Source organism: Dermacentor variabilis, chromosome 3 (genome assembly GCF_050947875.1).
Source record: "Dermacentor variabilis isolate Ectoservices chromosome 3, ASM5094787v1, whole genome shotgun sequence".
NCBI classification, from domain to species: domain Eukaryota; kingdom Metazoa; phylum Arthropoda; class Arachnida; order Ixodida; family Ixodidae; genus Dermacentor; species Dermacentor variabilis.
Genome location: NC_134570.1, coordinates 135412507 through 135429478, shown reverse-complemented (window position 1 = coordinate 135429478; position 16972 = coordinate 135412507). Strand labels below are relative to the sequence as shown.

The 16972-nt window shown below is 47.1% G+C and overlaps 1 protein-coding gene and 1 long non-coding RNA gene across 7 annotated transcripts in view; both read left to right on the top strand.

Annotated features, from left to right (window-relative positions):
• Nucleotides 1-16972, top strand: part of LOC142574209 (uncharacterized) — a 161514-nt gene that overhangs the window by 100183 nt on the left and 44359 nt on the right. The window lies entirely within an intron of this gene.
• Nucleotides 1-16972, top strand: part of LOC142574207 (uncharacterized) — a 118327-nt gene that overhangs the window by 63353 nt on the left and 38002 nt on the right. For all 6 annotated transcript variants that reach the window (XM_075683356.1, XM_075683355.1, XM_075683357.1 and 3 more), the window contains one exon: nucleotides 1843-1934. In XM_075683356.1, the coding sequence (XP_075539471.1) occupies nucleotides 1847-1934 (88 nt within the window). In that variant the 5' untranslated portion in view covers nucleotides 1843-1846. The remainder of the gene's footprint in view (nucleotides 1-1842; nucleotides 1935-16972) is intronic.

Sequence of the window (16972 nt, the reverse complement as noted above, 5' to 3'; positions counted from 1 at the left end):
CGAAAAAGGAAGACTCACAGCCCATTTTATTTTGCTTAGTTATTGGAAACGTTAGCCTACTTGGAAAATAAAAGCTCCTGATTTCAAGCTCAAATGTTAGGTTGGCTGTCTTTTCATATCATAATGAACATAAAAACTAGACAAACCTTGGTTTCAAACCACAGACACAAAGAAAGACGTTGAACGATATCTGCACGGCAAAATTAACCATTCTAATGGACACTGAGCAGGAACAAAGTGCCTCGTACAAGTACTGCTATTTTATAACGTCTTTTCGTGCCTTTAATAAGGTGGTGGTGGTCCGGCGTCACTTATGAGGCGTCATCTCCATTCCAGTAATTTTTACAGCGAAGCTGTATACCTCTACCATCCAAGGAAATTTTCGTGTCCTTTGCGTGGTAAGCAAAAAACAACCCATGCGTGGGCCGATCCCAGAGATAGTACGATGACGGGCCAACCGGCGGCGGATGTGAAGCAGGCGTTAAACACTCCCCGTACGTGGGCGGATCCCGAAGATAGTGCAACGCCATCCGATCCGCAGCGGAGGTGAAGCAGGCGTTAAGCACTCCCTATACGTGGGCCAATACCGAAGATAGTGCCTACTTCTCCCTACTTCTAGAAGTTGCACGCTGCGTTATCTGGAGCTGGTTAATTCAGGCAGGCCTAGTTGCCGATTAGTCACCGCCCCGTTTCAAAAAGGGATGAGAATAAGCCATCATTTTCAATCAACAAAAACTTGGTATTGTGCCGCGGGTCAAGGGATGCGGCATGTGCGGCGCATAATGTAGATACCTGTGTTTACTCTTCGGTACACGTTATAGCGCCTCCTCGCAAGGTACGAACCACTGCTGAAGAAGCTAATCGTCGAGCTATGCGCGCGGCTGCAAGCAGGCAACGTCGGGCTCAGCAGACCACTGTGCAGAGAGCACCACAAGCCGAAGCTGACCCTCGGAGCCGGGCGCACAGTTAAGATGATTCTCGTATAAAGGACGGGAAGAGACTTCGCCGCAGAGGCCCTCCAGTTCGTGCTGCCGAAAATGGAGCTTCTAGGGAGCCACTCTTCCAGCTTACGCTATGACTGTATTGCGTGTGCTGCGCAGGCCTGTGGCTTTTCCTTTCACATATGCGAACGAGCTTCTAGTGAGCAGGGAAGCAAAGACACTTTCTTCGCTGAATGGCTAACTTGCCTCGTAGGTTTACGTTCCTAGGAAAACAAGGGAAAGCGACTTTTTGGTATGGGCACCTGCAAACGCACCGAGACGGAGGCGCAGAACAAACGTAGGTAATACCGTTCCTTGCATCGTGTAACTGTCAATTTCTTTTCCGAAAACAAGTACTCGGATTAAACAGAACATTTATTCGCATTCATTAATATGTATTTGCACAGTCACTATGACAGGGGATGGGGGAGGGAAAGAGATAGAGAAGTCATGAGTCTAGATGAGTCGCATGCATAATGAAAGGTGTAGCATACCTAAAGTCGCAATTCAAGTCTGTTACCTTCATGTACTATAGAAGAGCTTTACTCGGTAGTGTCAATTACTGTGGAGCCTCTTTACTACGCCTTCTTTATAGTATCGGTACTGTTTGAAGTAGTGAAAGACCATCACGAAATCAACCAGTTGTGCTTCTGTTTGCGTGCATTTTATGACCTCACTTACTGTCTAAGTGCTTCATTTTATTGTTTTGTTTGTCAGCAGCATGGCCACTCAGATTTATTTGGTAACACTGCGATTGATTTGGCATTCAAGAAACTGTTTCACGTATGTGGAATTAGAAAGCAATTATGAACGGTTTCTCCATAATGCCCCTACATACGCAGTACTTTTACTTCATTTCTAGCAAAATGCATCATCCATGGATACTTGCCATGCACATTCTACGTGATTACATTTTGCTTGTGCTCATAACGTCGCCCGGTTCCCTAGGAAACGGTGAGTTTTCTTTGGATGATCATTTGAGTACTATAACAGTGCTTCCCAATTTTTCTACAGCTACAGAAATACTCCTAATGTTAATCTCTTTCAATTGTTCAATTAAGTTAAGTCCAAGGGTTTTACGCGTCTAAACCAAGATATGTTTGTGATTAACACCCTAGTGGGGGACTCTTGATTATATTTGACCGCCTGCTATTTTTCAACGTATGCCCAATGCACGATATACATGAGCTTTCTTGCATTTCCGCCCTGCGTAAATCCGACCACAGTTGCCGGGATTTGATCTGACGCCTTCGGGCTCAGCACCACAACGCAAAGCCACAACGCCGCCACGACGTGTAGTTAATTTCTACCTTACATTCTTGGCCAAGGAAAAGGCGAGATAAATGGTATGTAGGCATATGAAATGTTATACATGGTGCATTTTATTATGAAATATGTGAACTAACACTGATAATGCAGAACGCGTCAAAAAAACTAGTTGCTGCCCCGATTACACTTTTGGAAACTTCCAGGTCTTTATTTTCAAAGCGAAACAAACATCTATGTCAGCAAAGACGGAATCAAGCTGCAGTTTTGAGAATAAAAGTGTGTAACTTTCTTTTGCTGGGGTGACTAACTAAAATTACATCAGAAGCCCTTCACGGTTCCCTAAACTGAATAAGCTATGGAAGAATCAAGTGTTTTCTAGAAACTGCCTTCGACGTCCCAAAGAAAAAGTGCGTTTTCTAAAGCTACGGTACGAATGGCACACATTTACACAGGTATGAGGCCACCCAGTATAACTCTTAGGTCAGCGCCTTCAATAAACAAAAAAAAATAAGTTGGTTAATTACTTTTTTTTTATTCATGGGTCAATATATCGACGTGTGGAATCTTTCAAATTTTGTTACGTGAAAAAATGAAATATAAGAGCTCAAAACGTGACGTCTTCAGGCGACATCGTGATGCCAGTGTCGGAAAACCATAGGTTCTTGGAAAAGTTACTAGAAGGAACTCGGGCGCTAGAGTCTACGGGAGCTGTAAGCAATTAGATTCAGCACGCATTCGAATGATGCGTAGTGCAAAGATTTGCATAAAATTTGCAATGGTAGCTTCAAATGTTTTTACGGCGTTACATATTCAACGCTTTCAATAAAGCTGTGGATGAATGATGCAATCATCTGCAATGACTAAATGTAAGTGTTATTGTTGCTGCGCCTTACTGCCTTCATGAAATGAGGAAAATATAATTGTTTGGAAATTTTGAACAAAAAGAGCTATAAATAATGGGACAAAATGCAAGTAGTCGCAAGCACGAGGAATATGTACATGCACGTAGTAACCATCATTCCCAACGTTGATGAACGTCTGCTGCGACAAGGCTTCTAGTAATATTAATCAACAACTCTACGTGGAAACTGTCTTTCGTAGAACGTCATTCATTCCTTTACGCCGGACTTTGTCACCGGCCTGCACGAGGCGATTGCGTGCACGCTTGGGTGGGTATCATCGGAGTAAGAAGTGAAGTAAAGCCACTGTGCTAATCCAGGAGCGGGGCATGGATTCATGAAAGCGATTGCGACGTTGTTTATTGTGCGGAAGGGTGACTAACTCCTTGAGCAAACGCCTCAGTACGGAAGCTTTTGGATTTGACACAGGGTGGCCCAACCAAAATAGAGGTTTGCTTACCTGGGCAAGGAAGATTTAGTAATTTTGGACGCAGGAACAAATTCAGAAGCACGCAAATCCTACCACTTTCTCAACTTACGCCAAGTGCGCTTCATGCATCATCAAAGCCATGTATCGATCACGCAAGCAAATGTTTTCTTAATGCTTCCTTCACCTGTGCTCGCATCTTTTCGTTACGAAATGAATGAGGGCATCCGTCATGAGTCTGAAACGTCCATAGCGAGCAAAATAAAGGAATTTCGTCAAATATTTTTTTACGCACTGAAGTATTAATATGCAAAGATGTAGAGGCTTTCTCCAATTTTCATTTATGTGTAAAATACTAGAAATACTAATATTAAACGTGAAGAAATCTGCCCAGCTGTCGATTTAGGACTCACTGGCATCCTTGAAGCCCTTGGGTTCAGCGAGAGTAGGGGGAAGTAAAGATGTCCGCAATGGAGGTTAGTAAGAGGCAATTGGAATACTTGTGGAAGGGGGGAAACCACAAACAACGGAGGAGTGCCAAAACAAAGTTCACAATAGCTGTTCAAAAATTTTGTTTATGGGGATTCATCGTGGTTTTCTTTGTTCATTCCTTCTTTTTTTTAACACAGGTGGAAATTAGCCAGTAAAGTAATCAGACTTTGCTGGCACAACCCACCGCCTCGTTCCAAAGGGGATGTTCATAGCATCCATCCATCCATCCACTAAGGTGCAAGTCCAGAGCGGGAATATCTATCTTTCGTCTGGATTTGGTTGAGTTGAGCAGGGCTGATAGGAGGGGAGAGAAGAGGCGGAGAATGGGTAGACACGATGTATTCGTGAAACGAGTTATTCGGCCTGCTCGGCAGGCGGCGAGGCCGAAACAATCGATCATGTTCTTTGTTCCTGCCCCATCTTCCGGAAAGAGAGGGCTTCGCTCTACGTCTCAATACGACGCATCGGTCTCCCTGCAGTCTCGGCATCCCAGCGGCGGTTTCACGGCCGGCACCACGGCTCCGCCTTCAGCCACCTTCTTACGTTTTTGGAGTACACGGGACTGTCGTGTAAATTGTGAATGCATTGCATGGCTACAGCTGACAGCGGTACCGAACGGTACCGGGCTCTGCAAGTGCCTCGACCTTCTCTCTCTTTTCTTTCTCTATATCCACGTCCACTTCCCCAAGGCGCTGAGTCGTGCTCCCTAGGGCTGCGGAAAATGGCGCCTCTCACTCACAGACTAATGACAGCCTTGGCATCTTCCACTCGCATAGATGGTGGGAGGGCGGGATAGGGTAAAGGTAATTTGAGAAGTCGAGCAAACGCAGCAACTACACTAGCGGACAACCTGCTGCGGCTATAAAGGTGAAGCTACGGAGGCAAAGCGCACACAAATGAGAGCGGTTCTGAAAGAGTCCGGCGTTTTAATCCACGTTAGTATAGGTTGGGGAAGCCAAAACATAAACGCCTCATTAGTAACAGTTAAATAAACAGAACATGCCACTGAGTGGAAAAACCTACTTATTTTTGCAGCTTTTTCCTTCTGCGTCTGGGGAAACGGAAAAGCATCGAACATGGAAGCGGCATTGGTTCCGCGTCTGTTCAGAGCAGCCAAAAACACGATCAAACGCTGCCGGAATACTTGGCGGGGTAACACAAGCATAGTAGCCACGCGCCCGTAGCTTTTCTTTCATAGCCTCAGAAAGATGTCCGAGCGTATAGACCCGACATCGGTTGCATACAAACTGGATCAATTTAATTTCGAGGTACGCTACGCTATGTCCCTGCTAGTTCTGAAAAATAAAGATGCATATTTGTCAAGTGGACAACAGATGCAAGGCATGTAGACGCAAAGCCGCATTATATCACCGTAGAGACTAGGCGACAGTACGGAAGCGATCCCACGTCAAATCAACACTTCTGTGCCCGCCGTGGTATCCCTGCGTCTATGGTACTGCTCCAGCTTGTGGGTTCAATCCCGACCGCGGCAGCCGCATTTCGACGGGAGCGAAACACAAAATCCTTGTGCACGTAGATTTAGTTGCACATTGAAGAATACCAGGTTGTCAAAACTAATCTTGAGTCTGGCACTGAGGGGTGCCTCATAATACGACCACTGTTTTGGCACGTACAGCCCAGTAATTCATTTAAATTTCAACGCTTTTTCCACGATGCAATGTGCCATGCAAGGCAATGACAATGTTCAGCCCTCCCCGAGGTTATGAACAACGGCGCACTACAACGCCTCCCGCAAAAACATCTCTGTGTGTGTTCTGTGCACTCCGCAGACAAGCAGCTGCGCTGCAAGCAAGGTAACGTTTAACATCAACTCACTACTCTCGTACTCTCGCCATCAACATCACCGATAATTATTGTCAAAGCAAACCGTAAAGAAATCTTCCCGTACATCGGTTCCCACAGTGCGTGGGGTCAGCATCATTTTTATTTTGCACTTATCTTTAAACGATCTCTGCTGTGAGTGAAATTTTTTTGCCTTTTGCTTGATCACTGAAATTCTAAAAGCCTCCGGGGAGTAATTTTGTCGAGAAACAGATTTGTCAAGGACCTGGTAGTAGCAACTTTCGCGTTTGAATGGTTTAGCGTCTACCTTGAATATACGGCTTAGGAAAACGCATGGATTACATATACATAAGTGTATACGGAACATGCTGGCGACAGCGGAAACGGAAACGTAGTGCGTGCACGGTCACAGCTGCATATTACAACTATGCAACAAGCAGAAGGACACAGCACAGAACTAACGCATTCCCTTCTCGATCGATTTCAATGTCTCACGCACGCACAATGCTGCGCTTGACTGAAGATTTATTTGTTTGGTGGTCAATCATTAGAGTGTACCATTAAGAGGCAGCTTTAGCTCGGGTGCCCCATCTAAATACATCTAAAAGGATCATTCGCTTTTCTCGGCATCCAGTGCACCACATTTGACGAGGTTTCTTGCATTTAAAAGTAAAATTGAAAAACCAGCGACTGTTGGTTTCGAATTTTTGATTTAGGTCGTCAATTTTTTATGAAAGATTGTCGAAAATCGAAAGTTTTGAGAAAACGAAAGTATCAAGTTTACAACTCTGTAACTCGTCAGAGAAATATGATGTCACAATTCCGTGAATTGCCTCTTATAGTACATCTAGACCGGACAAAATTGATGCGTCACACATAAATCTCAAAAAATTTAGCAATATGTAAATACAGCTTTTGCAGTACCCTCGTACACGACGTAACAAATTCACGTAACATATAAACTGACATACCCAATTTGTCGGTTTTTAATGATCTAATGGGTACCTTACAAAACCGCGATATCTGTTCTTGATGCAGAGCAAATAATTTGTAAAGTTCGTGCTCCTAATATTTTCAAACTATCGAAAATTTGAAAATACTTTTGACAAAATTGAGGCCCTAAATAGAAATTTCGCTTCCAACAGTCATTCGAATTTAATCTTTTCCTTTAAAAGCAATAAATTTCATTAAAATCGGTCCAGGGGTTATTCCAGAAAAACGTTTTTGCGTTTTACATGTATTTGAATAGGTCGCGTCGGAGTTTAGGCTCCGCATTGTTCAGCCGCAACAGTTCATTAAGGTTTTATATTTAACTTTTTAAAGCGAAGCTGTCTTTGCCTCTTCCTTCGGCTTCCCCACTGCCGCTGTTGCTGTGGGCTGCTGTGGGATCATCGGCTGCGTCTCCTGCTGTCCGGCATGCCGCTAACACCGGCCACGTCAGGACATAGTTGAGACGCACGCCGCTAACGGTGGCCGTGTCGGAATGTGGTCATGTCATAACGTGGCCATGTCACAAGAACATAAAAGGCATGTGCTATCGGTGCTTTCTCATATAAAAAAAAATCTGGAATTTGTTTATGAGCTGTCATTCTCAAAACTCTGACGAATAACTCTCTAAAGGATATGAGGCAATGCATGCGCCTTGTGGAGGGCCTGAGCGGTTGTCGTTCAGAATGATTGTTGCAACGCTCGCGGCGTCGACGCCGGATTCTCTGCGACACGAGGCCCTAGACGCTATTGCGTTAATACATGACAGGAGTGTGGCATATAGGAAGGACGACCAGCGAAGTTCCTGTCAAGATTTACGCCGCGTCGCACTTGCACAACGCCCTGTGGACGCCTAAATAGGCGTGGCCCCTCACAAATGCTGTGCAGCAGGAGCTGCCGCACTTGTCTCCGGGCTAACCGCAACAGCGACGACAGTAGAGGGAGGAGGTGGGGAGAATATTCGCGTGGCAATAGAGAGAGAGAGGGGGGGAGCAGTTTTCTGCGTGGTTTTATGTAAACCCCCTCAAACTTCATTAATGTAGCGACACTCTCCGCCTTCACTTCTCGTTTCTCCTCTCTTTCACGCGACCTCCTCGACCGTGGTGCCGATTACACTGTTCGAACGTAGCCGACGACCTTTTGCAGTGTGAATGCACGCATAGCCAGGCGGTGCGCTTTAAGCGTTCGCATTCTCTTTGTAGCTCCGAGTAGCTTCGTGTACAGCGTAGAATACGGGCAACCGCCCGTATAGAAATTCATATTGTATAGTATACAAATTCAGTGACGCCAGCGTTTCTTTCTCTGTTTCGATAAATATTTATTTAAAAGAAGTATCTGACGAGCGCTAAAGCTATGCCATGACGACTCTGAATGTATCGCGTGCGCCACAATTACTTACCCAACATTTGTCAAGTACGTGTCGCAACGTCCTGTTGCGAATGGTTCCAAATGACACATTTACAATCGAATGCCAATATCCAGACCTGCAGCAAGCTTTCAGTAGCCTAAATAACCTGCGCCGTCCTTACCATGTGAATTCGTGGCGCGTATCAGCTATGATGTACAAATACCGACAGGGGGCACGGACGATGGCTGCTCTGCGGGTTCGAAAGAACATCTTGAAGGGGCAGCGCAAAAAGACGATGACAGAAGGCAGGAACACGCCTTCTATATCAGGAAAAAAGGGTCGCGTTGTGTAAGCATGCCATCGATAAATTTGCATGATAGTGAATTTGAATTTTTAAGCCGCTTCATAACGTAGCATTAGATTAAATGGATTTGCGTGTTTTTTGCCTGCGCACTGATAATGACGCCATGGATGGTAGAGCACGTGGCTGTGGGATGTGTACATAAGTGTATGTATGCCTTCGAATAAAGTTAGTTGTGAGTTCAGCGCTGTCCTGTGTGTTCCTGCCTTCTGTCATCGTCTTTTTGCGCTGCCCCTTCAAGATGTTCAACCAGTACCAACTCGCCCAAATGTCGATCCTTCTACAGGTTCGAAAGAGTATTAGAAGCTACCGTGCCGCCAACGTGCGTGCCAATTTTCTAAGTACGCACAAAGGCTCAGAGGTGGGCGCTTTAATTTTTTCATGTTTCTCGTGCCTCAAGGTTGGCAGAAATACGCGTGGCCGATCATCGAGCAGGGATTCTGCGTATATAGAAAATTAGGTAAGTTTTTTAGTATTCGTTCGCGAAGCGGGAATCCCGTAACAGCGCTTCATTCAGTTCAGTGACTCATCATTAAGCGCATTTCATCGTGCGCTAGGTCGTCCGTTCACAAAGTGAGGTACTTGTCGCGATGCGAGTTGCACTGATGTACATGTATTGAGGACGGTTACGCTCGCTCCGAAATAACATTTGCGAGATATGACTTGAGTGGAGTGATGACCGCGCTATGACGCGGTCGTAATTGCGGTGAGTGAATTGATACAGTCGTTCATATTGAGGCACCATTTGTTGCGTCATAACGTGTGTGTGAGAGACACAGTGATAGTACAAAGTAATAGTTGAACCAACGAGTAAGCGAACGGCTAAACGAACGAGCGAACCACGACTAAACCAGCAAGTGAACGAGCGGGCGACCGCACGTTTTCTTTGCGAGTGCTCCACTGCCGCATCTTAATCTGTGCACACTTTAAAGCTGACACGAATTACCACGTACGTCTGAAAGACTTATGATGCTGTCGTTTGCCGACGAACGCGGTTTCGGGAGAGCATGCATACTTTTCCTTTGTATTGGAAATTCACTGGGCGATCGCCAATGACGAACACGAACAAAAGAAGCAAACAAAGCTATTCACTAAAAAAAAATGCAGAGAGTTGCTTTCCTAAGATGAGTTTTCGCGGTCGAGCCTCAAATTCTGTCAAAATTAATGCGCTGAATCCTAATGGTTTCGCAATCACGTTTTCCCACGCCCAAGCCTGTTGGCGTACAATACGATTAAGCGCACAAATTACGACCACGTACTGCTTATATGAAGAAAGTACGCGTCCCGTTGGACTATACTGTGAGAGAGTCGCAACTACTTCGTACAGTCGTGTTGAGAATGTTGATCTGAAGTTCTCCTGTCCGATTTGATGAAACCATGTCTTTCTTAACCCTTCAGAAGTGATAGCTGGGCGAACCCGTAGCGTTTACCGGACGGTATCGAGAAGAGCTTCTTGTCATTTCTGAAACTATTTTGGCATGCGAAGGCGCAGCGGCTTATCGTGATCGAAAATACCGTGATGTGACGTCGCACTTGCCACGAAACTTAGTTCAAGGCGTTCGCAAACCAAACAACACAGGATATCAACTGCGCCAACGTGCGCTCCTTGCCATCCCGCAGACGCTTTACAAGCAAACATGGCGCTGAAGCACGACTGTAAGCAAACGAAGCCAGCGCGAGGGCCCACGTCATGCTGTTAGGCCAATAGAGACGCGGCGTCGGCCTTGTCCAGAGCGCGCGAGGACGAGGCGGCATTCTTCAAAGCGTGGCGCTACTTTCCGAAGTTTAAAGGGCCGCTCACCAGGCCCCAAGCAAAGTTTGTTTACACGCTGGAAGTGGTTACGTGTCCTCTAGGGAGCGTTCTGCCGCAACTTTTTTTTTAGATCGGCTCATTAATAGCCGAGATAGTATTTCAGTGCCGCGAACCTATGATTTCAGCAGGCGGGCTCCACTGCCATGCAAGACGCTCTCTCGCCGCGCTCCATCTAGCCTTCGCAAGCGAAATTCCTTCCCGGCGTTCTCCAATACCAGACCTCGAGAGTCGCGTGACCCATACGTCACAGGCCCCGTTTTCATTTTTTTCTCTTCGCTTTGTTTTTCTTGCCCTACGCATTTCCACTCACAGCGCCACGCGCGAGCTGTTGTCTCCTTCGCGCAGCGCACATGAGTAGCGGTACAATTCAGTGCTCCACGAATACTGAGGCAGAACAAGTAGATCGCAGAGCATGATCACGCACTCGAACATGGTAGAAAATGGCATAGTTTCGGTACCTGCTCACGTGACCGCACGACCGTGGGACCAAGCAGACGAAGCGGAAGTACATCTCTTTTGCTTAGGTGCAAAGTAAAAAAAAACTACGCAAACCTTCCTTTTATGTGTTTTATTATTTCTCTAAAATTGAATTCGTCAATGCAAGCAACAGATCTCACAGATAAGAAATGTTGTCTTGAATAAGAATCGAAGTCACGTGTCACCCCGAGCCACGTCGCAGTGCGGACACAATTACGTAGACGCAGGAGCCCGACTACGTCATCGCCCCTCTCCGGGCGGATTAGCCGCGAGTGAAGATGGAAACAGCGTTGAGATTGAAATTACAGCCCTTTCCGCAGCGCGCAGCGATGTGATCCTTCGCAAACACGATCGTTGGCGAGCATTGTATCCTCTGCGCTTGTGAGCTCAAAGTGGCCAGACCAGGTGAGGGGCCCTTTAAGGGGCTTTAGTTTTATGGGCTAAATTGCTACAAGCCATAATGACGCCGAAGCGTGCACTTGGTGTCGCCGAGACGAAAACTCGCATAAAGCGCCCAGCGGAGCAGGCAAGGTAACATTTTCCATCCCTGCAAGACAGTCGTATGCCGTCGACATATCCCCGCCAAAAAACATCCATAAACGCAAACAGCCGACAAAGCTTCGCTTGCATCGATTCTCACAGTGCATGGAATCTGCTTATTTTCGTTTTTTTAACAGCGAAGCTGCTTTTGCTCGGCGTAAAATGAACCGCGTATCACAAAGCTCCACCGACGCCCACGACGGAGACACTGCGCGCAGCCGGTTCCGCGCCGCGCCGTGATATCTGCGCATGCGCAGTGGTAACGGTTAGGAATGCGCATGCAATTGACGTTGAAAATGATGTGAAAGCGTACGCTCGTTGGCGCTCCGTCAGTTAACGCCATGGGGTGGGTTAGGAAAATTCGTTTTGCCGAAGAAGAGGTGGCGCATCGCGAAGCGACTTGCTGCGATGCGGAAGAAACAACGGCAAGGACGCGCCAATCCGACCTACTTGGCCAGAGAGACCGAAGTGAAGGGGTGGCAACTACGCGAAGACCCAGAATACGTCAGTCGAGAGAGGGCCTGAATCGCTGCGAAGTATCGGCGATTACACCAAGAGCCTGCAGTACGGGAGGCCGAATACGAGCGACGCCGAGCTCGCGTTGAACCGGGGGTGCCAACGCTCGGTTTCAACGTGAGTTCCCCTCATCGGAATTTCGACATTCCAACCAAGTGTGCCATCGACTGTGGTTTGACTCGAACCTGTCGACGCTCAACACTGTTCAGTCTGTGGAGCAACGTGCACAATGTATGTGTGTGCTGCGAGACATCTTCCCGGAGGCCAGCGACCACGATGAGATGCGGCTGTGTAAGGCCTGTCGAGAAATGGATCTTACGCGGTAAAAGGCCGCAGCTCAGCGTGTCAAACGGCTGCAAGTATCCACCCAAGCCAGAGACCAAAGACGTAATTGAACAGCTTCGCTGTTTCAAATCTCGCCTGACCGAGTGAGAGCTTGCCCCCCCCCCCCTCTTTTTTTTTCATTTTTACGCCATAGTCTTAAGGCCTCCGCGTCAAAGAAAATCCGGTGGATGCATCGGCGGCGTTGTCTGTAAGATATGAATCAACCCGCACCACTCAGGCCATCCGCGTGGCGCCGACGGCTTAGTGAACTATTGAAGGAACACTTTCCGAAGAAGCTGCTGCGCATGCGCGAGCCCGCCGCTTGCGAGCACCTCCTATGCGGTTAAAAAGCTAGCGGGCGGCTCCCCGCCAGGGCAATCCGGCACGCTCAGGCAAGCTCCCGTGGCCGCGTTTCTGAACTACATACCTGCGCACTGCGTCGCGTATGGATGTACGCATTATTAAGCCAAGAATAACGGGGTTAATTTTTAGTTTGCGTCCGAGTAGCGCCGCCCACTAAAGAGAACGTCATGGGTGAACGCCGTAAAGTGATTGAATGCAGACTCAGTATGGCAGCCAAACGTGCACTCAAGGATTAGCAGTGAGCACTTTGCAGCAGCTATACGTCATAATAATGGTCTGTAATGAGTCCTTTCTAATAATATAAATTCGCCCTTCTTCAATTTTAGCCCAGCCTTGAAACTTTTCAAGCGACCCAGACTACATGACAGCTGTTTCCAGACGGGCTGCAGTGCAAAGGCACCATCGTTTCACAAAGAGGCATTTCATCATCATCATCATAATCATCATTATCAGCAGCCTGGTTACACCCACTGCAGGGCAAGGGACTCTCCCATACTTCTCCAACAGCCCCGGTCATGTACTAATTGTGGCCATGTCGTCCCTATCTCATCCGCCCACCTAACTTTCTGCCAATCCAATCCAGTCCGTAACCCTTAATGACCATCGGTTATCTTCCGCCCTCATTACATGTCCGGCCCATGCCCCCCCCCATTTCTTTTTCTTGATTTCAACTAAGATGTCATTAACTCGCGTTTGTTCCCTCACCCAATCTGATCTTTTCATATCCCTTAACGTTACACCTATCATTCTTCTTTCCATAGCTCGTTGACTCGTCCTCAATTTGAGTAGAACCCTTTTCGTAAGCGTCCAGGTTTCTGCCCCGTAAGTGAGTAGTGGTAAGACACAGCTATTACTCACCTTTTTCTTGAGGGATAATGGCAACCTGCTGTTCATGGTCTGAGAATGCCTGCCAAACGCACCCGGGCCCATTCTTATTATGATTATTTCCGTCTCATGATCCGGATCAGCCACCACTACCTGCTCTAAGTAGATGTATTCCCTTACCACTTCCAGTGCCTCGCGACCTATTGTAAATTGCTGTTCTCTTCCGAGACTGTTAAACACTACTTTAGTTTTGTGCAGATTAATTTTCAGACCCACTCTTCTGCTTTGCCTCTCCAGGTCAGTGAGCATGCATTGCAATTGGTCCCCTGAGTTACTAAGCAAGGCAATATCATCAGCGAATCGCAAGTTACTAAGGTATTCTCCATCAACCTTTATCCCCAATTCCTCCCAATCCAGGTCTTTGAATACCTCGTGTAAACGCGCTGTGAATAGCCTTGGAGAGATCGTATCTCCCTGCCTGACGCCTTTCTTTATTGGGATTTTGTTGCTTTCTTTATGGAGGACTACGGTGGCTGTGGAGCCGCGATAGATATCTTTCAGTATATTTACATACGGCTCTTCTACACCCTGATTCCGTAATGCCTCCATGACTGCTGAGCTTTCGACAGAATCAAACGCTTTCTCGTAATCAATGAAAGCAATATATAAGGGTTGGTTATATTCCGCACATTTCTCTATCACCTGATTGATAGTGTGAATATAGTCTATTGTTGAGTAGCCTTTACGGAATCTTGCCTGGTCCTTTGCTTGACAGAAGTGTAAGGTGTTCCTGATTCTGTTTGCGATCACCTTAGTAAATATTTCGTAGGCAAGTGACGGTAAGCTGATCAGTCTACAATTTTTCAAGTCTTTGGCGTCCCCTTTGTTATGGATTAGGAATATGTTAGCGCTCTTCCAAGATTCCGGTACGCTCGAGGCCATGAGGCATTGCGTATACAGGGTGGCCAGTTTCTCCAGAACAATCTGCCCACCATCCTTCAACAAATCTGTTGTTACCTGATCCTCCCCAGCTGCCTTCCCCCTTTGCATATCTTCCAAGGCTTTTTTTTACTTCTTCCGGCGTTACCTGTAGAATTTCGAGTTGCTCTAGACTATTTTCTCTTCCATTATCGTCGTGGGTGGAACTGGTACTGTATAAATCTCTATAGAACTCCTCAGCCACTTGAACTATCTCATCCATATTAGTAATGATATGGCCGGCTTTGTCTCTGAATGCATACATGTGATTCTTGCCAATTCCTAGTTTCTTCACTGCTTTTATGCTTCCTCCGTTCCTGAGAGCATGTTCAATTCTATCCATATTATACTTCCTTATGTCAGCTGTCTTACGCTTGTTGATTAACTTCGAAAGTTCTCCCAGTTCTATTCTAGATGTAGGGTTAGTGGCTTTCATACATTGGCGTTTCTTAATCAGATCTTTCGTCTCCTGCGATAGTTCACTGGTATCCTGCCTAACGGAGTTACCACCGACTTCCATTGCACACTCATTAATGATGCCCAGAATATGGTCGTTCATTGCTGGAACACCAAGATCCTCTTCCTGAGTTAAGGCCGAATACCTGTTCTGTAGCTTGATCTGGAATTCCTCTATATTCCCTCTTACCGCTAACTCATTGATCTGCTTCAATGAGTTAGCGGCAAAGAGGCATTTAGCAGCACGCAAATGACAGCGAGATAGGATTTTCGTGTGGCATGCGCACGGCTGCATCGGCTTGTGTTTTCACAGCGCGCACTCGCGCTCGGTGTACGATGATAGCGCTAGGGATCGCGGGCACGTCCTGCAGCCGTCTCGCCGGCTTAAACCATGTGCGCTGCGGCGGCTTCGGCTAGTTAATGGCCCTAAATAAAATGAAGGTAGTGCCATGCCTTCTCTCCTCCTCCTGCGCCGCCGTTATCTCCTCCTGCGCGCAGCCGAACTAGCAGACACTCTCCGAAACAAACGCTGTCGCGACGTGTCACTCAAGCCCTCGAGGCCGTATTTTGGTCGGAATTGTTTTACGTTATATCTTGCCTGGCTACCGCAACATTATTAGAGGATGTATGAATGTCGTTGCGCTTGGTTGGCTCTACTTACTCGTGCTGGCTCTCTTGTTTCAGTGACATCGAAGCGGTGAGAACACAGCGTTTCAGCAGCGTCTCAGCAACGCCGCATTCGGCCACTTTCGCAGATCACTTTTCAAAATACGGGCCCGCGCATGTCTCTTCAACGCTAAAGCGTAAGCGTAGCGAACGCAAAACGCGAAGCTACGGCTGTGTTCCAATACTCACCGTAGGTGGCTTAGCGGACAGCGACAATTTTAAGTCTCGTTCCAATTCGCATGAAGACGTCACCGTAGACAGCTTCGCGAAAACGATACAGGCTACTTTCCTGTCCCAACAAGATGGCGGCTGAGCAGGACCCTTCGAAAGCCAACAGGAAGGTTTCTTGCGCATAAGAAAATGTATACGTGCGATCCTACGCCCTTAATGTAAGCTACATCGTGTTTTTCATAGGTTTTCAGTCGATAATACTTAAAATACAGAAATAATGAACTTTCCTGATGCCGCGAGGTGGCATGACGTCGCAGAAGCGTCCTCCGTGCTTCTTCCGGACGGGTTGAAACGTTTTCCAATACACGGCTTCGAAACTGTATAAGCTGTCCCCTTTGCTGTCTACGTGGACTGTCTTCGATGCTGACCAGAATTCAAACACACACTATATCATCAGTCAGCACTCTTTGTCAGCATCGCAGATCGCCTTGAAGGTACGCTTGCCGCCCCCTCACCGCTTCGAATCGCATTGCGATACACTCAAAAAGATGCTGTTCGCCTACATTGAGGCCAAACAAAGACAGCGTCAATGAATGTATGACTCAGTCGACAAAAAGCACGTGCATTTTACGACGACTTGATTGAACTCGGCCACGGAAATTCCAAATAAACGCAGCGCGAATATGCGGCACTTAGGATAGCGACAAACTAACGAATCCGCATACACCAAGTGGTAACGCATGAGATATTAGCGATGAGCGAGGAATCGCTCGCTTAGCTCAAAGACCCGGGACCATTGCGTTCTGTTGAAATCAGCCCGGCTGATTCTTTGAAGCCAGACCTTCCTCCGCCCCGCGTCTCGCTTCGCACATGGAATTCGGCAGAGTTGCTGGCCGCCATTTGCACGAGTAGTGAATCCGAAGACACAGCAACACGGCTTCGCGAACACGGAACTGCGCAACAAAAGCACACAGGAGGCGCGAAACCGTCTGCGTACGCTGCTCCCAATGTTTGGCACGGCTATGCCGTCGGAAGCAAAACCAAGCAAGAAAAAAAATATGTATATAACACGCACTGTGCAAATCGATATAAGCAGAGCTTTGTCTGTTGTTTGCGTTCATTGAGGTTATTTCGGGGTGTGACGGCATACGACAGTCATGAAGCGTTGTGAAATGTTGCCTTGCACTGCTCCCTTCGACGCCTTATGCGAGCCTTCGTCTCCTCAGCAGTAAGTTCACGTTTCGGCGCCATCCCAGGCTGTAGCGCTGCAGTTCACA